At 34.4% G+C, this 23,623-nt stretch overlaps 1 protein-coding gene across 1 annotated transcript; it reads left to right on the top strand.

Annotated features, from left to right (window-relative positions):
• The first annotated feature begins 55 nt into the window (after positions 1-55).
• On the top strand, positions 56-23,395 carry LOC139690547 (solute carrier family 35 member F5). Its single transcript, XM_071588014.1, has 11 exons — positions 56-331; positions 710-857; positions 941-1,087; positions 1,166-1,222; positions 1,595-1,729; positions 3,335-3,487; positions 9,615-9,797; positions 12,952-13,105; positions 13,221-13,380; positions 14,191-14,520; positions 18,399-23,395. Exons 2-11 carry the CDS (start codon positions 726-728, stop codon positions 18,466-18,468), a joined length of 1,521 nt encoding a protein of 506 aa, XP_071444115.1. The 5' UTR covers positions 56-331; positions 710-725; the 3' UTR covers positions 18,469-23,395.
• The last annotated feature ends 228 nt before the right edge of the window (positions 23,396-23,623 follow it).

Below are 23,623 nucleotides of genomic sequence, written 5' to 3' on the forward strand. Positions count from 1 at the left end.
TCTACTTTTTATCTCTTTCAAATAACCTACGATGAACGTAATTGGTCTCAATGACCTTCACAATTAAGCTCGCAATAATTTAGTCCCTGTTCTTCCGAAATGATTTGACTTATTGACTATGTAAAACACATCTAAATGATTTAGTCCTTTGATTTTGCTGATGAAAGAAGGCATTTTTCTTGATTAAATTGAATAAAATTAAAATTTTTGATGGACGTGATAGCAAGTGGTTGACAGTTACCGCCATCTTTAGGTAGAGTTTTTAACTAAACATATTTCTATGTGAACGACGGTGAGATGCGGGTTATTTTAAGTTTGAATAAAGTCTGAGGTAATTATCGCTTGCCGACTCCTAGACAAGTAACAATTTTAATCGTTGTTTCATTATTGAATGTATTGCATAATGTTTTTGTCTATATCTGTTTATTCCTTCGGGAATAATGTGCTATTCTAAGATGTTGTTTTCCTATCAGCGGCGAGTTTTTAGTATCTCTGCTTGCTTGTATGACTAATTATCTGGGCGAAACTTTAGCGTTGACAGTTTCCGTACGTTAAAAGTTTCCGGCACATGAAATTACTGTTATGACTTTGTGTCATTCCTTAATAGTTGACCAGTTGGGATGGTAACTGTAGGCAATTGCTCATCCATCCAAGGTTATGAGAGATGGCATTCAATTGTTAATTTAATTTATGTTCATTGTAATTATAGTGACTATGAAACTAAGATGACCGTACTTGTTGAGTTCAGAGTGGCACCAACTACTGGAATGCTGTCAAAATCACAACGTTTCGTTCTGGGACTTTTCGTCCTTCTACTAGTTGATATAATATGGGTCGCTTCTTCAGAATTGACGAAGGTAACCTATTGTTAAATATTATAAACATGAAGTCTAGTCGCTCAACCGGTTTGTTGTTTTGACATATGTGTTTTTATTTTCAGTACATATACCACAATGAAAATTTCGAGAAGCCATTCTTTAGCACATATCTTAAAAACTCAATGTTTTCACTATATCTGCTTGGTTTCATTGTTTGGCCCCCGTGGAGGGATCACTGTGGCAACTCTAGAAATCCAACAACATACATGGTACGGAAGTATTAAAAGCATTTTAATTCATGGTGGTTTCTTTTTTGCAATTTATCATCATAAGTTTATTCTTTGCAGTCTATCGATCCTAACTCGGACGATGAGAACTTTTATACAGAAGCTAACACAAGTCTGGTGAGTTTCTTTAATAGTTGAATTATTTCATACTTTTTTATTTATGCTAATTTCACTTATCTGCGAAATTAATTTGAAAAAAAAACGAAAATCGCTTCCCCTTTGGTTTTAAAAATCCATCTTAAATCAGGATACATGTTGATACTGAAATGTAATAGCTTTGAATTGGTTTAATATTTATTTGAATTGCTATATCTCATAATAAATGAAGAAACGATATGCCCGGATATTCTTAAAAAAATAAATTCTAATTTGTGTTGACTTAAGCTTCCTGACACTGGCTTATGTTCTGTTTTGCCCTTAGTGTTTCATTTCATAAGACTTTTTAAGTGTGATGATTTCGAATCGAGTTTTTAATTTTAAAATTTTCAGAGTGATCCAACTTTTGTACCAATCAAATCTCCTGCACTGATACCTACTCTAGCTGCCAATGAGAAAGAGTCTTCTGGAGCTGATGATAGTGATGATTCGTCAGTAAGATCTGTGCGATTCAGCAAACTGGCAGAGGTAAATAAATTTTTTCAGAATATTAGCTTAGCCATTTGTTAGATGTTGTACCAGCAGTGAATGGAATTGCCTGTTGCCTTGTCAAAGTATTTCATCTAATGTCATGAGATAATTTTAAGTCAATGGGATGTGGTAGATGAAGGGTAGAGCGTTGGATTACGTACAAGAGGCCCCAGGTTCGATTCCCAGACACCTCTCTGGTCACCCTCAGCTTCACCCAAGCTTTGTGACTTTTTGGGTGCCAGAACTTACTGGGATACAAATGGCAGCGCAGGAAAAGGAACTGGCCCCCCTACCCTGATGTTTGAATTTCACATGCCTTTGGGCTTAGTATTGGGAACTCCTGCCCTCACTTAACAAATTGACCTTCAGGTTGATAACTATGTTTTTGTAAAGTAAATTTATATCATTTACAGCCATAGCCTTTCCTTTTCTTGCCGAATATTACTTTTAGTATTTATTGAATAATCTTGAAAGGATGTAATATATTTGATGGTTTTTGACGTTTTTAATATAGCCTCAACTCTTATGATATACCAGTCATAACTGTGTATATTTTAGTCAGTCATTGCATGAAAATGCTCTATCACCTTAAAAGCTTCTAAAATTGGAAAATAATAGTCGAAAATATAGCTGAATTAGAGATAAATTATCTCTTGGCATCTTTGTGCATACAGTTTGACTTTTGAAATATCTAGAATATCCCTGGACCCACCTCAGGGAGAAGTCAAGACGGCTGAACCTAAGATTCCTCTTTTAAGCACTGACTGATTTCTATATACATGAGAATGTTTAATTTTGAGTTAATTTATGTCATTGGTTGTTGGCATTAAGGACAGTTGCATTTTTTTCCAATTCCTTTGAACTTATCAAATAGACAACTGGCTGCTGCCCCTGCCAAGTGTACAGTTTTTTTCTATGGCTTTTATGTGACCAGGAAATTTCAGAATTTTGGTTGTTTGTTGCGTGAAATACTGAGTAATGCCATCTCAAAATTTAAAAACTCTATATGGCATCACTCAGTGGAATTGTTTCATGTTAAATAAGCACAGCATTCACTAATTTTGCAAAAAAATTAAATCTTGTGAAATGCAGATTTTGTTGCAATTCAGCATCATCAAAAGCATAGACATGGTAATGAATGGATCCTCTTACACCCTGAAATTTTTGGGCTTTTATAGGAACAAGATGTTGTGATGAAATACTGTGCATACAAGGTCATAATTATTCATATTTGAGAGCACTATACCCCAGTCCACGAAGTTGAAGCAAATGTTCAAACACCAGGGTATTTACCTAAGTCAAATTCAAAGGAACTGTGACAGTTACTTTTAATGTAGTTATCTGCTGATGTGCATGACAATGCAAAAGTTTCAAAGTGTAAAAATCATGCACATTAGTGGGTGACTCTGGCTAGTTACTGTCACAATTGATGAACAAATAGCAAAATGTTTCTGAAGGGGCAGCAAATGGGAAATCTTTGTCATTATTAAAGGGACATGAAAAGTAAATAATACTAATGATTATGAGTTGTAATTGAGAATGTGAATGGTGAATTTTATATTCACTGTAATCTAAATAGCTAATATTTCTAATTCATTTTAGGTGCGACATATGTCAGAAAGGGACGCCCGAGAGGCATTGTTGGCCAGGTTGTCTCATGGTGCTAGTTTGCGGGCTGGAGAAGCTGCAAGGAGAGCTGCTGGAAAGCTCTGCCCTTTGCAGGTTGCTAGACTAGCAGTTACATTTTCTATTATTGTAAGTATTATTCTATTATTGTTTCATAAACTGGGTTCAATGTAAGAAGCCAAGGATATCTCATACCCTCTTCAGGATATGTGAAGCTAATTTTAACATTAAAATTCCCTTGTAATTGTCAATGGAAAAAGATAACATGTTGTGCAATTCTGCGCAAAAAACCTCTCACCTCTGGCAACCAAAAGTGGGAAGTTCATCCCTTTGAGGAGCCGACACTTCTGCATTCACCAGCCACCCTTTACTCAAGCTCTAAGTGGCCCTTTGAGAGGGGAAGAAAACGCAAAAAGATTGACATCCGACCAATCAAGAGAATATATAATATAGTTACGGTTTGTCATTGCATTGTGTCTATCCAACTTGAAGTTTTTTTAAGTGGATTGATTTTGTACATTTATCCAAGCAAAACATTTTGCATTATCAGTACTAAAACCTTCAATTTTAAAAATTGTTGATTGTGTGGATCCTATAAAATCCCATAATTTACTGATTACATTTAATATACAGCATAGACCCTCATCATTCTTTGTATTCCACTGCTGAAGGTAGGTTTTGGATGGAAAATGACTGAATAATCATAAATTTCTTTGCCTCTCTTAATAAAATACAATGTGAAATCTAACAGTACAATAAGCCCTTCTTCATTTATCCGTACTCATTTTCTCCCTTTATTCCTCCAACATACCTACCTTTTCCCAACCTTCATCACCTTGCCTAACATCATCCCCCATACCACAATATTCAACATCCTGTCATCAATCAGAATGCATACTTCCCTCCTCCCTTCATTCCATTCAACTTACTCTACTTTTTTCTACGCTCCTTATCTTCCGTAACGCTATCCTCTCTATCAGCCTTCGGCATCCTATCAACAATCAATATGATCTGCATCTGCCTTCAACTCAGATCATATCCTTTCTCTTAACTAAGTAGGAGAAGTGACTAGGAGTAGTTGAGTGACTACCCTGTATAGGAACAGTGGTGAAGTTTGAGTAGAAATACATGTACAGTGGAACCTCATAATACAAGCCTGATCCGTTCTGGAATCTTACTAGTGTAGCAAAACACTCATTTAGTGTAGAAACTTTGTGCATATAAATTAATGTAAAATACAGTAATGACATCCCATGCCAAAAAATTATGTACAAAATTTATTATAAGAAAACTATGTATACATAGTTCAGGATTGTGGATAACATTCACTTTTTCTTCTATCGTCAAATAAACCAAACAGGAGTGAGGGCTCGATTTGTAAAAGCCAAAAAGAATCAAAATAATATTTAATTATTAATGATACATTCCTAATTCCTTTTTACTAGGAAGCTGCCTAGAGTTTTTTTTTGCCAATGCGTCATAATCTCCACATCACATTTAGCTTGCTGTTTTGGACCTAACACTTCTTGATGGCTCTTGGAGTTTCTGTACAGTTAAAAAGCATGATTTAATTTCCAATTTGCTGCTTGCATTTGCACAAAATAGTATTATGAGATGGCCTTTCATTGGCTTATGGCTAGGCATTGAATTCTCTTCTACTGTTAAGTATAGAAATATAGGTTTGCTTCGATTTCTTCTTCTAGAAGAAAACTATCTCATCACAATTAAAAACCTTTTCGGGCCAGTAACCATCAGAATCTAAGAGTTTCTTGTCATCATCTTTGAAATTCTCTGGTGCCTTTGAAACAGAGCTTGCTGCTTCACCATGTCTCACAATGCCATGGATGATGGTTCTTCTTGTTAACTTCTCGAACCAGGCATGGCTCCCCTTCCCCTTAAATACTTCTCCCACCATTGATGATCCTGACATCTTATTAACGGGGGCTGCAAAAATCACTTTCCTCTTCTCACAAATTATATACTCGTTGATGATGTCGCATTGCAATTTCTTTTCCTTTATCCATACGAGAAGCCATCTTTCAACATCGTTGAGAATACGTAACCATTGCGTAGATACTCTTTCCTCTCTATTTGAAGCATCTATCTCCTTAGTCTTGGCCATGATCTAGAAAAAAAGGCAAATCACTCATTGATGTTCGCCAATTGATGATGAACATATGAAATCAGCGACGCTCATATTTTGTTCCCGATTTTTAATGATGTTACTCTTCATTTTTTTTATTTTCTTATGACCTTCTTACAGATTTCTCTTCGGGGGTCAATTGTCAAACTGCAGAAAAATGCAGTGAAAAGTGTATCAATTTAAAATAAGATTATGTTGAAAAAATCAGTATAATTTTTTAATGGTATATTATGCTCTACTATTCTCAATATTTTTTGAAGATTTATCCTTGACCTGTATTTATTGGTACTTTAACTCCTAGCATTCCAGCATATGATTCACACAGTCCACTTAACGATGGGCTTTTGAGGTTAATGCGACAGTGTTTCATTAGATTTCCATCACTTCAATTCATAAGAATGAAATACATTTTTGCCATATGCATGATAAACGTGGTCATTGAAGCAGGAGGAGTGACGTAGATTGGAGGCTTTAGAAATGTGGATTTGGAGAAGAATGGAGAGGGTGAAATGGACAGAGAAGAAAACAAATGAGGAAGTACTTGGTATGGTGGGCGAAGAGAGGGGTTTGTTGGGAGAAATCCTATTGAGGCAGGAAAAGTGGATGAAGGGTATTGCCCGGCAGTGGGATGTTGAAGACTGTGATAGAGGGGAGAATGTTAGGCAAACAAGGAAAGGGAAGTAACAGGATAGGGATGTTGGACGGGATGAAGGGAGGAAGAAAGTACTCTGAGATGAAGAGAGGTCTGATGTAGAGTAGGATACTGGATTTTGTATTTTGTTAGGAATCACAAAATATTTATTTAGTAGCTGGTTCCATCCAAAAACCTACCTTAACCGGTAGATTACCTAATAATAATAATTATGAAAAAATTATTTTGGATCTCTTTATTTGTCATTCAGTATTTATTTAAGGTCTTCATTAGAAGCATACCACTTTTTTAGATTTCCAATTGGTAAGTACAGTATTGCTCATGGCTCATATTATTTTTTCTTTTGATGGTGATGGTAGCAGTTCATAGAAAATGGGTTAAAAAATCACCAAATTAGCTACGGAGTTTGTTGTCTCAGGTGTAACTTTATGGAATTTGCATAACATATTGAAATGAAATGATCTAATTTACTTTGTAATTCCACACACTTTCCGTGAAAGTGTGTAGAAAAACAAAGTAAATTATTTCATTTCAATATAGTTACAGAGTTGCCTGAAACCTTCTGTTTTTGCAATGGGAGCAAACTAGCATTTGGTGCCATTATATTGCTGTTGTAATTATTAAGCAGATATCCAAAGTTACACAGATGATGTCACCTTGCTTCAATTGTTTCATGTCAGTTAGACGCAACATTTAAGGCAAGATTTTCTTCAAAATATAATTTGAATTTTTTCCAAACTTATACCTTAACCATTACTTTTGTTCATCTTTTGAAATACCGATGCAGTGAATATATTCTATCGGTCATGAGCAGAGTTTATGAGATCACTTGATGCATGGCCTTTTGAACAAATGTCTTCTAATTTCAAAGAAACTGCGGGAGATGCTGCAACAGTTTCTTTGAAATTCATCAAGGTATGAACAGCCTAAGTGTTAAAAAATTGGCTTTAACCTCGTGGACTGTGGTGTGTCGCACACGGCTACGAATGCCTGTAGCATTGTATGTACGGTATTTCCTCACAACATCTTGTGCCTTTAAAGCCCCCAAAATTTCAGAGTTTAAGAGGACGCCTCGATAGTTTAACTGGCTAAAGGCATCTTATAGTTAAATTCAGTGGTTTTACATCAAATATTTTCCTGGATAATCATTTTCCAGACCATTCGGTTCCAACGATATTATTAAGGCTGAATTGGTAAGTTATTTTTCATTCATCGCATGATAAAAATCTTGTTATAGTACAATTATATAATTTTTTGTATTATTTTATGATGGCAAAGTATATTACGAAAATAAACGGCCAGTATATTGTTTCTTTTTCATAAAATGGTAATAGATAGTTCAAAAAGAAGACCTTTTCTCTCATACTTTGTATATATACGTTTGAACTTTCCCTTTGCCTGCCAGGTTTAAATTAAATAAATTCCTGGTTCTTTGATGCAAGTCACTTTTCTGCTGACATTGAGCATTTCCTTGAAGCATAGCTTTTCTAACAATGGGTAAATTGAACAAAATTTAAAATACACTATAATTATTTGAATCGAAAGAAAAATTCGGAAATATTTTGCCCTCATGATTAAATTGAGTAGTAAACATAATTTTTCACAAACTTCCTCATAATAATATATCATCAAATGAAAAAGTGGCCTTGTTATGGAATAAGCATTAGTTGAACCAATGCACACACAAGTATCCAAAAATTGAATCAAAGTCAATTTCAATACAAAAGTACCTGAAATGCCTATCTTATGAATTCAATTTAGGGAATTCCATGGACTAATACGATCATAGTGGCAGAATAGGAGCCAAAGAAATATTATTTCATCCCCAACTGACTAGACCAGTATTATAAATCAAATTCAAGATGATACTAGCCTTATTAAGGCAAAATCTGTGGTGACTATGTTTATCGCCGCCAGCTTTATAAATTTCCTTCCCTGCTTTAGCTGGAAGAGCAAGCTGGTATAAATGATGATAATTTGGGAGTCTTTTGTAACCACTTAGCATAAAAGTATGATGTAGCGATTTGAGGATCTTCTTTTGTTGGAAATTCCAGATTGGGTGATAAATCTGTTGTAGATATTGAGAAATTGGGAGTATTAGAGGAAGAATTAATTGAACTAAAAAATGACAATGAATTGAAACCAAAGTTCAAGATAAATTATCAAGAGTTTTGGTTACAGGAGGAGGTTTTCGTTCATTATCCTGAATTTTGGATGTTGGTTAAAAAAACTCCTTCTTGCATTTCCGGCTTCATGTTTGGTAGAACGTGGTGTTAGTGCAGTTGTTCATCTTATTTCAAAATAGAGAAACATACTTTGTGAAAGCTGTGATCTAAGACTCCTGCTAAGTGACATTTAACCAGACGTTGGAAAAGTGTTATCATGTCAATAAGCTCATTCATCCCATTAAAATTTTATTTCATGGAAATATGTTATTCAATTAGGCAATAGAATCTCCTTAAATGACTTCTAGACCATGAAAAACTATAGTCACTTTAGTGTTTAACTAATTAAAAAAACATGATTGGCTATTCTATTTTCATAAATTGAAAATGTTCATGTTATATAATTTGTTAATTTAAGTAAAAAATGATGTGTAAACTTCTAAAAAAAGCTTTCTTTAAATTATTTGTTTTGGTAATTTATTTTTATGTGAAAAGTGTATTCTCATCTAAGTTCCTTTTATTATGCATTAAGTCTTTTGCATAAATGTGATATGAAAACTATGCATCTATTGAATACTAAATAAACATTATTCATTGGTTTCGATTTAATTATTTTGATGATCCCCATTTGGTTATATTGTTTTATGATTTTGATAATTGCTTTAAAGCTACCGATTAGTTAACTATAAGTTTATGGATCCAAGGAGGCGGTGGCTCGAAAAAGTTTGGGAACCACTACTCTATAATATTGACTGAGTTGATTCAACACTTAAAATAAGGAAGCTTCGCAACCATTAAAAATTTCTGTATGGTATTGAGGAGACATTGTTGGGGGAGTATTTTCAAGTTTTATGAGCTTTCATATTTTTTTAAGTAATCAAAACTAATGACAATTTATATAATTCTCAGCCTGAATATAATCCATTGTTATATTCTACTGTCTGAAATAAGTGTTTAAGCTAGTGAGAATTTAGTAATGCCAATCTAATATTAATTAAACCATGCATTGAATTAATTTATAGTTGTCATATTATAGTTTAACATCTTCCTCTCTCCATATAAATGTGGATTATTGCACATAAGGACTGGCAACTATAAAAGTGGTCCAACAGTCCATGCCATAGTGTTACTTTTTTGTAACCATAATTGTACATTTCAGCAAGTGGCTATCACATTCATGGGTAATGACTGGGGCAATTTTGTTCCATTAAATTGTACAATGTTCCATCATATCAATCCAAAGATGATCAATTTTTATAGAGTAATAATATTTATTTTCTTGTTTGCATTTTCCAGTGGTTTTGTGCAAATTATACATACCAAGTGGCTCTCATGGAGACGGAAGCTGGAGTCGTCACAGTTCTTTCATCTACAGCTTCTCTTTTCACCCTTGGTCTTGCTGCCATTTTCCCATCAGCTGCTTCTGATCGTTTTTCATTTGCCAAATTAGCTGCCGTTTGTATCAGCATTTGTGGTGTTGTAAGTATACTAATTTTCAGTTTATTCTTGTTTAAGAAGAGTTTTCTGCCATTAAAATTGTTTTATTCTTACTTACTAATAGAATCGATTCTTAAGATGCATAGATTCTAAAAATACATATGCTAAAGCTAACGATTAATATTTTTAATGCATTATTTTTCTTTTATATGTTTGAAAATATTTTATTTACATGTGCCCAAATTATCTTAAGCTGCAAAGTTAAATAGATGGGGAAAATGTCTATAATTTAAAGTACATATTTGATTTCCAAATTGAAATTTCTCACCAGGATGCCTGGTTTGTATATAATATCACAAACAGTAGAATTTAAGAATTCCCCTCCTAAACTAGAAAGGGAGATACTAGATTTTTTAATTCATTGGTCGTCAGCTGCGAAAATTTATCAAAAAACTTGTTTACTAATAATCATTAGTTTCCTGGTCACATTTGTATCATTCAATTCATACGAGGTCTGTTCTAAAAGTATCATGACTTTGTGTTTTTTCAAAAATTATTTATTTATTCATAAATATCTATTTTGCGCCCTTCAAAGTAATCCCCATTTGATATTATACACTAGTGCCAATGTTTTTTCCAATCCTCGAAGCAATTCAAAAAATCATTTTTTGTGATCTTGTTGAGCTCTTCCTCTGATGCAGTCTTCATCTCGTCAATAGTAGCGTAGCGTCATCCGTTCATGGGCCTCTTCAGTTTTGGAAGCAAGAAAAAGCCACTGGTGGCCAGATCTGGGGAATACGGTGGCTGTGGCATCATTAGTGTGTTGTTTTTGGGCAAAAATTCGTGCACAAGTAACTATGTGTGAGTAGGGGCATTGTCATGGCACAAAAGCCAATTATTGTTCTTCCACAAACCCAGGCGTTTGTGGCGGATTGCTTCAGGTGAATTGCGCATAACTGGCAGGTAATATTCCTTATTTACTGTTCTACCCTGCGGCAAGAACTCATGATACACCACGCCCCTGTGATCGAAGAAAACTGTAAGCAAAACTTTCACATTCTACCCAACTTGGCATGCTTTTTTTGGTCTTGGCTTGTGCTGTAGCTTCCATTGGGATGATTGAGCGCATCATGACCATAAACCCATGATTCGTCACCAATTATGACCCCCTGGAGCAAATTTGGGTCGTCGCAGACAGAGTCAACACCTCATTAGCAATGTTAATCCGTGGCTGTTTTTGATAGAAATTGAGCAATTTTGGTGCAAATTTCACGGCAACCTGTGTCATGCCCAAATCATTGGTAAATATCAAATGGCAGGAACCAATCGATGTATGTAGGTACTCAGCAACGCGGTGATTTGACGATTGGCCAATACTATTTTTTTCGCTTCATCAATTTTTCATCTGTTGTTGACAGACTCGGGCATCTGGCACGCTCTTTTTCGTTCACATCTTCTCGGCCCTCTGAGAACATTTTGTACCACTGATAAACGTTGCTTTGGTCCAAGGTAGCTTCACCATATGCCACAGTCAACATTTGGAATGCGTCTGCGCACTTAATTTCATTTTTCACACAAAATTTGATACAGATTTTTTGATCCATTTTTTGGAACAGGCAAAAATCAAAGACAAGCCAAAACACATCCAAGCAAAACCGCTGTCAATGATTAACTGAACATTCAAAATGGCCAAACTTTTTGGTAAAGTGTGAGGTATGACTACCAGCAGAATGCCCCAAAAAAATCGAAAATCAAATTTATGCTACCCGCAAAAATTCAAAATTCGCGATACTTTTTGAACAGACCTTCAATGTGCTTAAATATGCATGTCGGGATCTGGTTTGGTGAATAAAAATTTAGCATGGAAAACTGAATCTGAAATATGAGGCTATTGTTGTTTTAAATTTGACCCAGTCTGCAAACAAATTTACCTATGTATACCACTCTGTCCAATAAATACGCAAACTGAGACCATAAAAACTTCATTTTGCAAATTTTAATCTACATCAATTTTGTCTCCTTCAAAGTACTCCTTATTCATTGCTATGTACTTATTTCATATTCTTCTCTCCTGTTTAAAGCACCCTTGGAAGTCATCGGCTGTTAGGCTTTTTAGTATTCTCGTCGTTTCTTGCTTTTTTTGGGTCCATATCTTCCCAGTGATGTCCCCTCATCACATTTTGCATTTTGGGAATAGGAAAAAGTCGCAGGGGGCGAGATCTGGTGAATAAGGATGATGGTCAAGGATGGTGATTGAATTTTTTGCCAGATACTTGTGAGCAATCAATGCTGAATGTGCAAGTGCATTATCATGGTGAAGGATCCATCCATTATCTTTAGTCAAAATAGTGTGCACTGGTGATTTTCCTAAATTCAATTCATCAGCGATCATTCGAACAGTTTTTCGAGAATCGGTAAGGACAAGGGACCACACACAATCAATGTTGTCGTCAACGCAGGTGGTCGAAGGTCGTCCCGGCCTTGCATCATCCATGGCGTCTTGTCGGCCATCCTTAAAATACTTAATCCACTTGAAAACAGATGTTTTATTCAGAGCATTATGACCGTATACAGCTGTCAACATTTCAGTAATTTCTTGATAACTTTTACTGCTCTTCACCTAAAAACTTGATTTTGATTCGTTGCTCTGTGTTTTCATCAATATCCATTTTCGGCAAACAGTAAAAACAAGGACAACAGAAACTAACATAACTGGCACTATATACACAGCTCGTCGACCAACCAAGTACAGGCGGATCATTGGGTCTCAGGCAACTAGCGCACTAGCAATGGGCACTAGTTGCCTGAGGCTCTAGTCCATGTCATGGCCGCCAGATTGCACCAGTTAACGCATTTATTGCACAGACCATGTATACATATTTGTGTACCCATAATTACAGTCCCACATGGCCTGTTTTGGTCCATAACATTTAGTCTGATTTTGACATGAAAATTGCCTCAAAGATCCTGGTCACTTGTGTGGGTTGTACGCAGATTAGCAGGTGACTTTTCTAAGGTTATTATTGTGGTATTTTGTAGTTTCTTTAAATTTGACCATGATTGACTGTCAGGCAGGAGAGAAACTCAATGAATGATGAGTGAATACTTTGGGAATCAAATTGGCAAACCAATTAATTGGAATCTTTTAATTAGTGTGTTGATGAGATTTGAATAACGTGGCTCTTAACTGTTTTAGGTTGTTATCAGTCTGTCTGATCTCAAAACAGGAATGAAAGTTCCAATGGGAGCCATAATGGCTCTTTTTAGTGCCTTCCTATATGCTGCATACCTAGTCTTCTTAAGAAGAAAGGTGGACAATGAGGATAAAATGGATATACCTATGTTTTTTGGTAAGGATTATAATATATATAAATACATGTGCACTGCATGTCTGGATTATTATTTCCTGAGTATAATATCCCTACGCCTTGTTTTTCTGACTATCAACCTCTCATTTTCTTATAGGGTTCATTGGTTTATTCAACTTCTTACTCCTGTGGCCGATGTTCTTCATCCTTCACCATCTTCATTATGAACCTTTTGAATGGCCATCCCGCCACCAGTGGGCATTTCTTTTGGCCAATGGCATTATTGGTACCCTCCTGTCTGAGGTTCTATGGCTTTGGTATGTTCTAGATCAAGTTTCAACATTATTTTGTATTTGACAAACTTTAAAAATTTAGAGCAGGTATTTTAGTTGAAGTAATGAGTCTAGTAAATTATTAAATATCATATTTCAATTAGGTGTTTGCCCTATCATAGGTGAATCTATAAGAGTTGTGAAGTTAACATAGGAATTTTAATCTGTCAAAGCATCTCTGTTTTTCTACCAGGTTTATTTCTTTTCTAAGCACAATAAGGGAGTGCACGTCTATTGTCCATCGTTAGCATTGATTGTACTGAACTGCTTAATCTCTTGTTAGAGCTAAATAAATTTTTGTATACACTTTTTCTGTGAATATTTTTTGTAATTATAATGTTTTGTAATAATAGCTGAAACTCAAATGGCAGTCTAGTGACAGATGAGGCTTATTAAAAGCAAACATTTTCTGGTACCATACTTGGATTTTCTAAGTTGTTCTTTTTCTGGAGTTATTGGACCAACAACATACTGTTGTATTTGTTTTTAAGTGTTACATTTATAGTTCCGAGAGAGCTTCCTATTACCCCTGTGCTCTATATAAGAATTTAAATGATTCAATAATGCTTATAAATCTGCTTACTAGTCTCACCCATGTTATGAGGAGTTAGGGAGGAATTTTTATTTTATCCTGAAGCAATGTTAGCACCCAATTCTGGAGGAAGAAAAGATTTAAATTTGCTAGCTTACGCATGTTAATCTTCTTTGTTGCCACATTTTATTCATTGTATTTTTTTATTTTAGGAGAAATGACGCAGATTAATCACTGATTTTGATCTTCAAATAATTTTGTAGGGGCTGTTTTCTGACATCCTCATTGACTGCAACCAATGCCCTGCTGCTGACGATACCATTGTCTACACTATCAGATGTTGCTCTGAAAGGGGTGAAGTTTCCTTTGTCTTTCTATTTGGGTTGCATCCCAGTTCTTCTTGCTTTCATCGCTGTGTCCCTCCTTTCCCTCAACTCCAACACAGCTATAGTTTCTCCATCTCAAAATTCAAATTTGGATCAAGAGTCGGGGATCAAAAGTGTTCCTTTCAAAAGAAGATGCCTGAGTATATTGAATTGCCTTGGCACAGGAGGAATACATGGTGATAGAGGAATTGGACGTCGAACTTTAAGGTTTGTCCTAATCTCTATATCACTGAAATATCTTGTAGATGACAACTGGGAATATAATTTGACAATGCATAGGAAAGGTAGAACGATGAGCTTTATTTTATATTCTAATATTCTTAATCATACTAATGTGGTAATGAATGGTTTAAAATAATTATTATTGCCCATAAAAATTATTTAAAAATATTGGTCTTCTCAATTTCATATTATGCTCAGAATTTCTATACATATGCTCAGAATTCTATTACATGCCAGATGAAAATTCAATGTGATGTCCATTCATAATGCCATGAAAGCCAATTCATGCATTCTGGTAGAAGTTATGACTACACTTCTACGTCTTGTTTGCTCAAGCTTGAAATAATAGATCCAAATGTATAAGGTTGTATAGGAAGTGAAAACCATCCATTACTATACTGTGGAGATTTTCTTGCTTCAGAATATTATTATTATTATAATTTTTTAACACTTTGTGTGACGGTGTCCTTTAAATTTACCAGCCATTTTTTGTGCCTCCGCGTAAAAGGCATAAGCATTCAATAAAACACACAACTCCTGAACTACTATATATTTTCAGTTAAATTTTAAATGCATAGAGATTAAATATCAGAGTAATCAACTAGTGTGTGGTATTGTGCAAAACATGTCTCTATGGAGTGGAACTACAAAATCCACCAATAAAGCTGTTTTAGTTTCTCCTTTTCTTGGCTGTGCATACTCTACAAGGTCTCAGGAATTTTCTTGCTCCCAGCACTTACTATTTTCTCCCAGCGCTAGCTACTTTATGCTTATAGATGTCTATTTCAAGTCTTCCGGGTGGGTCCATCTTAGGTGCACGCTTTGTCGGAAAAATATGAATTTTTTTCTCTTGAGAGTTTGAAAAGGGCTTTTCTGTATCTCTGTGACTCACCCGGTGTCTTGTAACTTCATGCAAATTTTTTATATACACAATTTGTTTTCCATTGAGCTCCACAAACACCCTTAAAGAATTGAATAGGACTTGTTCAACAAATGCAGCACTGTCTTCTTTGTCCAGTTGGTGGCCTTCCTCAAAACTGTGCAATCTGTGTATCTGTTAAAGGGTCCAGTGCCCAGTAATTACTTATTCTATCTTTATGCACCTGCCCCATAAGGATAACCAATTGTAAAAAAATATTCATTTCTCCATTGGTTATATGGTGCCACTTAAAACCTTCACGTGGTTCTTTGTATTTAAAAGCAATTTGTTCATGAAAGTGATTTGATTTCTCCCCCATCATTGAAAAGAGGTCATCTCCAATTAACAATATCACTCACATTTTTTGGATCATGTAGAGTAATTTGCACACTTGGTGTGCCAGCAAATGTTTCTAAAGTAGAAATTATGTTGTTGTTCGACCAAAATAAATTATTGCCCCTTGTCGTGTTAGTTATCTTCACTGTCATCAACTTAAGAATCACTGGAATACTGCTAATGGAAAGCACAAACAGTTTTCTTGGTAATAATTACATCTTCGCCACTGTCACTTAGGATTTAATTATCGCTTTCATCAGAACTTCCATCAGTTCCTTCATGACTTGGGACAAAAGACAGATTATTGGCAAAAACTTTGTTTAAAATATCATTTTTGCTCATTCACCTTGTTTTCTATGCAGCCATGATTGTGCCAGGGATAACAATAAATATTAAAGGTTAAAAGAAATGTAATATCTCTAAAAAACAACTTAAACTTTCACAAAAAAAGTGGAAATCTTCTGACTGATAAGGATCGAGGAAAAATTTCCAAAATAATCTACTGAGGGGGACCCAAAGACTACATTGGTATTAAACGTGTGTGGCTACTTATACTGGTGACAAGAAACGTACCAAGTGAGCGGACCAAAAGGTGTTAATATTAATTATGAATGACAGACATAATCAAGCATGGCTTAAATGTAGTGGCATCAAGGTAATTGCAATAGAATCAAATCAAATATTTGCACTTTGTGGAACTTCCCCAATGAAAGAATGCACTTTGTTTTCCATAACTTATTCATATTTACCTATCATTTCATGCTGACACTGTTAGCACTGTTATAAAATAATATCAATTGCAGAAAAAGTGGAAGTGACAAATAAAACTGGATGCCTGTACATCAGTGAAGATTTTGCATGATACATACAAACTGTGCAGTGGAAACTTGCTTAACAAGCTCTTCGCATACTGAGTGATTTACATTACAAGTGAAATTCTTGGTCCCAAATATGACTCACTTAACGAGTGAATTTTCGCCTAACAAGTGATGAAGAGAGGGAATTTCTGGAATAATTGTGCTCATGCTACTTCAGTTTGTGTTTGGCACTTGTTCTGCTAACATCTTGGTGTTGCCAGTAATCACACATTTTTCTAAACTTGTGTTTGAAATTATTATTAGGGATTCTTTGGTTCACAGTTTAGTAATATTTTAGGCATAGTTTTGGAAATAATCCAGAAGATAAATCGATCATAAGGAAGCCGCAGATAAATAAAATTAACTGTAAAAATGAAAAGTAAAGTCATTGAAAATTGGGAACAGGGTGTAGGTGTGGCTTATCTAGCATGCACGTCAATAATCAGTCGACATCAGTGATTGGCTTTTTCTTCTAGATCACGGACAAGACTAAGGAGATAGATGCTTCAAATAAGAGTGGCAAGAGTATCTACCCAACAGTTATGTATTCTCAACGATGTTGAAAGGTTGCTTCTCATATGGATAAACGTAAAGCAATTGCAAAGCAACATCATTAACAAGAAAATAATTTGTGAGAAGTGGAAAGTGATTTTTGCAGACCTCATTAATAAGATGTCAGGGTCATCAATGGTGGGAGGAGTATTTAAGGGGAAGGGGGGCTGTGCCTGGTTTGAAAAGTTAACGAGAAGAATCATCATCCATGGCATTGTGAGGCATGGTGAAGCAGCAAGCTCTGTTTCAAAGGCACCAGAGAATTTCAAAGATGATGACAAGAAACTCTTAGATTCTGATGGTTACTGGCCCGAAAAGGTTTTTAGTTGTGAAGAGACAGTTTTCTTCTAGAAGAAGAAATCAAAGCAAACCTATATTTCTATACTTAACAGTAGAAGAGAATACATTGCCCAGCCGCAAGCCAATGAAAGGCCGTCTCGTACTGCTATTTTGCACAAATGCAAGTGGCGAATTGGAAATTAAACCCATGCTTGTTTACTATTCAGAAACTTCATGAGCCATCAAGAAGTGTTAAGTCCAAAACAGCAAGCTAAATGTGATGGGGAGATTATGGAATATTAATGCATCGTACAATGCGTACGAGGCATTCCTCTCATAAGGCAATGGCAGTACATACCAGAAATTTATTTAATGATCATTCTGGGTTGCATTTTTTACCTAATTTTGAAGCGTCAGCAAAAACAAATGTTTCTAGACAGCTTCCTAGTAAAAAGGAATTAGGCATGTATCATAAATAATTTATTATATGTTTAGATTATTTTTTGCTTTTACAAATCAAGTTCGCATTCCTGGTTGCTTCATTCCATGGTAGCAGAAAAAGTGAACACGATTCGCAATCCTAAACAATGCATGTGTAAAATTCTTTGGATAAACCTTATGCATAATCTATTTATTTTGGCATGGAACGTATTATCATATTTGACATGGCTTTATATTAGAAAAATTTAAATCAATGCAGTAAGACCTCCAGAAAATACTCTTGAATTCCGAGCAGACGAAGTCTCACTGCCCAATGGAGATAATGAACCATTTTTTATCATATTTTTCATATGCTGTGTTCATAACTTTCTTTACATTTATATTATGTGTATTGGTTAATTAAAATTATAAGCAGTTTCTGTAATGCGTCGTATACATGTTTATATAGTTTACATTTGAATCATTTTTTTTCTTTCCAGAAGTCAAGAATGTGATGCTGAGCAAAGTGAGTCCCTAATTGGCATAAATTCTGGGGACCATGAAGCTTAGAAGTGTGCTCTTTACTAAGTTTTTATGCCCTTATATCTTTCTGAGTATTTTATTCACACTTCCTACGAATGTGACTCCTCTTCATCAGGAAATGTTGTACATGTTTCATTTTTAGAAATTCTATGCATTTGTACATTTCTGATCTAAGTTTTATGATCTGAGCCGTTGAATAATCCTTTTGAGTTGATTATTCAGTGGCTCATGTTAACTAAGTTTTATTTTATGCTTTGACAATATTCAAGCTATAGATTTTATGATGTTGTTTGTTGAGATAAAACGTAGGAGTATTTTATTTGGAAACAGTGTGTGAAGCCAGGAGTAGGTTTTATACTCTGTACATTTACGCAACTTTCCAGTGAAAGTGCATATGCATTTTGGGATCTGTGTTGATGCTGCTGATGATTTTTAATTTCATTTGCATAAATCTAGTCACCATTTTTTTAATTACTTGGTAAACATCCAGGGTTATATGTATTTTATTTAATAGACAGTGGTATTTATATGCACATTCCCTTGTACTGTGAAATAGCCAAAGATGTAAATAAGAGAGCAAAGGAATACTGTCTTACTTCTGTTTGGTAGTAGTATCTGGTTGATATTTTGTATTGATATCAGCCATTGTGGCATTTATAGCTATATTTCCACAAAATGCCATTCATGTTTTATATGCAAGTTTGTTTCCTTTTATTTCCACATGCATCTATAAAATGAGGTCTGCATTAGTAAGTGCTAGATTGTGCTCAAGGTTTTAATTTTCCCTGCCTAAGTATGGATTTCTAATTATTCTCTGGCTAGGGTATGAGGCATGCTATATTACCACTTTAGAGGAGAGAAGTTTAGCTAGCTAAGAATAAGATCAATTTCAACCCATTTGCTTCACCAAGTTTTCTTTTATGGCTCATTGGTTTATGTACATATTATCATTTTTTCCCCATCATCTTCTATCATTTGGGAACTATCTCATTGTTTTCTCATCTATTTCATATAAACTGCAGAGCATCCTTTCATTTTCTCTGTAATTTGGTCAATTACTATTGGATGATCACTTCATATAACAAACTCCAACTGGCAAAGTTTAGGAAATTTTGTCTTTTTAAAGAAAGGGGCTTAACAAAGAAATGTGTGGTCTTATTCTAACCATAAGTCATTGTTCTGCTTTTCATTCTAAAATTGTCTTCCCTTTAAGGCAAGATATTTTGCTGGCATTTTATTTTCTCATTTAAAATATATAATGCATCCATCCCCTTAAAAATGTTGTATTATTTTCCAAGCCTGTGTAGGAAGTAAAATCAGTGTATAGCTAACCTTGTTTCTCAGCACTGAAGATAAACATTTCATATGTATATATATTAACCATCGAGTAGCGTAAAAACATGAAAAATTTTGTCTAAGGCATTTTGAAGAGTTGAGATGAAATTTTGTACAGTCACTCAAAAATAATTTAATGTTCCTCCAGAAAGCTACCAAATACTGATCCTTGCTATCACCAATAATTATTGAATGCTATGTTCAATTGCTAGGTATTTGACCTGTAACCTGTGCATTAGCCTTCCACCAGTTGTGAATCTTTTTCTTTCGGTATTATTACAGTACATATCATTCTATTAAAATTTTGGAAGAAGTGTTGACAGTAAAATGGTTAAATGTAGCTTTGGAAATAAATTATTTCTATTTCATCCCTTAATAGCACAAGTAAAAGCAGGAGTTCATTGAATTTTCCCTCTCAATTTTGTCCCTATTTTGAAATACTTTGCAGGTTAATATGTGATGCAAAATGTCCAAATGACAGGCCTTGTGTCTCAAGAACCCATATATTTGATATAAAATTCATCATTGAGATTTAAGTGGTATTATTAGTTTGCTGTGTACATGTACTTGAGCTTTAAAGGTGCTGTTCCCTGGGAAATATTTTCCAAATTTTCCAGGCAATAGTACCTAAAAAGTAAATTAGCATGTGTGTTTGATGGCTATACCTTAACAAATAAATCAAAAGTATTTCAGGGGTGGGTAATTTCACTTAAACATTTTCAATTGATAGCCCATCATTCTCTGCATTAATTACGAAATTAGGGGTTCAAAGCTCTTTAACTTTGCTTTCAAACTAATTGGATTGTGTCCTAACTCTGCAAAGGTTGACCCTGAATTCTGGTATATAATGTACATCAAATGTCAAGCTATTATTTAATTTTTTACAAGTTCAAAATGTAAAGAATTTCATTTGTCCTACTTCTTTGAATTATGTGCAAGACATCCTCGTAATGTTAGATCATTTAGGTTAATATTTACTTAACAAAGTCAATCATTCTCAAGTTACCTTACCATATGCTTACATTTTTAAATTAATATTTATGATTTAATCCAGTTTAAAGTAGTTATTATCGGTAATACAATTTAATTGATAAAAAAAGTCTTAACACTAAATCATTTTAGAAGTTTTTATGTTGTGGGAGTTTGGGATAAGATCTAATGAAAAGTGACCCTTTCCGTGCTGTCATCACATCATTAATACAAACTAGTCATGCTTACCATTCCATCAGAAGTGAACTATGCAGAGCATTTTAAGTTTTCATTCATGAACATTGGTGTCACCCATATATATTTACCAACAGGTAAACTGTAAAAATACTTGAAAACGTGTTAACAGGTTTTGTACCAATACAATAATTTATAAGAGATAACAAATACTAAAAAAAAGTAAAAAATTAGTTTGGGGAACCAAAAGTTTTTAATTAGTTCCACCAAACTCAATGTGTGACATCTCTTGCTACTGACATTAAGCAGTTTAAATTTTGAAGTCATGGTTTCTTATTTAATATATAGAACTCTACAGTAGTGTCAGTGCTTTGAATGCCATTGTTTATTGCTTGTTATAATAATTGTTTTATTATATATATATATTTTTTCAAGGATAGTTTTGCTATATTATGATGCATTCCTCAGTCAAGTGGAACATTCCAAAATGGATGCAGTGTACATTGTGTCTTCTGGTTTTCTTTTGTGTGCAATTTGAAAGTAGTCATTTGCTGTGGTAATAATGTTAATAACTTTTGATCCATGGTCTGGAAGTTAACATACCTTGGTACTATGGGAAAATAACTATGAAATTTAAAATTCATGCAACATGTTTTAACAAGTTTACTATACTGATAACCTGTAAGTTGTGCATTCTTTGCATGGCTTTTGTATTTCAATTCTTATCATGTGCTAGTCTTGAATGCTAAGAATGTATTTCCTGGTCCCATGCTAAGGGCCTTGAGTAGTTTTTTCAATCCAAACTTTTTAAATGGTTTTTAAAGAATTTCCTTGGGCGTAAAAAGGCATGAACAGCTGGTGGGCTTCTTTGGCTTGTTATCGAGAAATTTCTATGCGAACAAATGGCCAGAGAGTCTCAACATAAACTTTTGTGATGTGTAATAAACGCTTCAGAACTTTAGTGGAAAATAAGGAAATCATAATAGTGGGGACAGTGTTAATGAATTGTAAGATGGGACAGTGTACAAGGCATAAACATTTTGGAAACTGCTGAATATGTAAATACTGTGTCCATTTAAGGAGCATTTAGTAATGTTATAAATGAAATAAGTGTGGAGTATGTGAGGCATTTGTCTCCATGTGAGATAATTGCAATGAGACATAAGTGCAGTGATGTGCCAGACATGGTTGCATCTATATTGCATTAGTGTCGTATAAAAATCAACCATCTCTTCATCACTGATGTAATGATTTAGTATATCCATCTGAAGAAATCATGCTAAACTTAGTTGAGTCAAACCAAAATTAGTCTAAAATGTATGTTTGAAAATGTACGTAGCTGATAAGTAATCCACCCGAGAATGGAATGCATTTTATCAGTTATGTATATGTGGCTGTTCCCATTGACTGGGATCTTTCTTCTTTCATAAATTTCCCCACATACATAGCTGATTTTATTGAGACGTCGTAGCACAATTATGTGATTGTTGAACAAGAAGCAGTGTAAAATTCCTCTCTTGCGGTGGTTTTCATGTCCCCCCTGTAGTATTTGTTTCATGATTCTCTTTTATTGCAAATGACTCATTGTAGCAAAGGAATTCCCTGAACAGCTATATTTTCAAATCTCCAAGAGATTTAGGAAGCCTGCTTCATGCAATGCACATTGATCAAAAACATCTTTCTAGAATTTGATACTGATGAAATATTTCAGCATGTGATAATAATGCTCTGTGATATTATTTTCTTATTCTTTAGGTTTTTAGTGAGTTCTTATAATTTGACCATTTTTTCCAAATTGTGTGTATTTTTCTAGTTTCTTTTAGTGCAGAGTATCTCAGGATGGCATTTAACTTTTTTTTTTAATGTTAACATTGATGTGATGTACACTGTATAGGTACTTCATTAAAGTGTAAATTTAATTTATAAATGCTTCAAAGAAAAGCATTATTAGGGTGAATTTATTGTGCCTTAATATGTAGTATTTTAACATTAGGTTTGCTGAATTTGATGTTTAGCCTTCAAAATGGTAATTGTGTTCACGCCATTTGTAGTGATATTTGTCATTCCATTATTTGGCATGTAAATAATTCAATACATGTACTTAAGTAATCACTTGTTAGTCCCTTTGAGTAACATACCCCAGTGAGAACTTGTTGGTGAAAGCCCAAGGTAGTGATAAACTTTCTCGATTGTTTGACTTATGTAATTGTGGAAATCTTTTAACATTATCTCTGAAGAAGCTTTGTAAAAAATACTGTGTAACATCAATGGAAAGAATTTTTGTTCACAAATAATTTCTGTTTTTATTTTTTACTTTGGGCCAGTCTTACTCGAAGAGCTATGTGTGCTAAAGTATCTACTGCAGCAATGTTTTGTAACTATTTTTGGTCAGTAGGTAACAGGATTAATGAGCGAAATAGTCATTTTATAGTTCAATATTGAAATATTATCTTGAGTTCCCATTGTTTCAAAATAAATTTAGATTTGCTTGTTTTAATCCCAAGTTTTTTTCTTGAGTGAGCTCTCCATGTGAGAGCAATGAATAGAACCTTGAGCAGAGTTGCCCTCTCACTGCCTGCATTGCATTATTGATCCGACCCATAAAGTAAATCACTATCCTACAAATATTTTCCAAAAAATTACATTGAAATGAAATTTGAACCGCTCATCCCTTTCATTAGGA

Source organism: Hetaerina americana, unplaced genomic scaffold (assembly GCF_022747635.1).
Source record: "Hetaerina americana unplaced genomic scaffold, ioHetAmer1.1.p SCAF_3, whole genome shotgun sequence".
Taxonomy (NCBI): domain Eukaryota; kingdom Metazoa; phylum Arthropoda; class Insecta; order Odonata; family Calopterygidae; genus Hetaerina; species Hetaerina americana.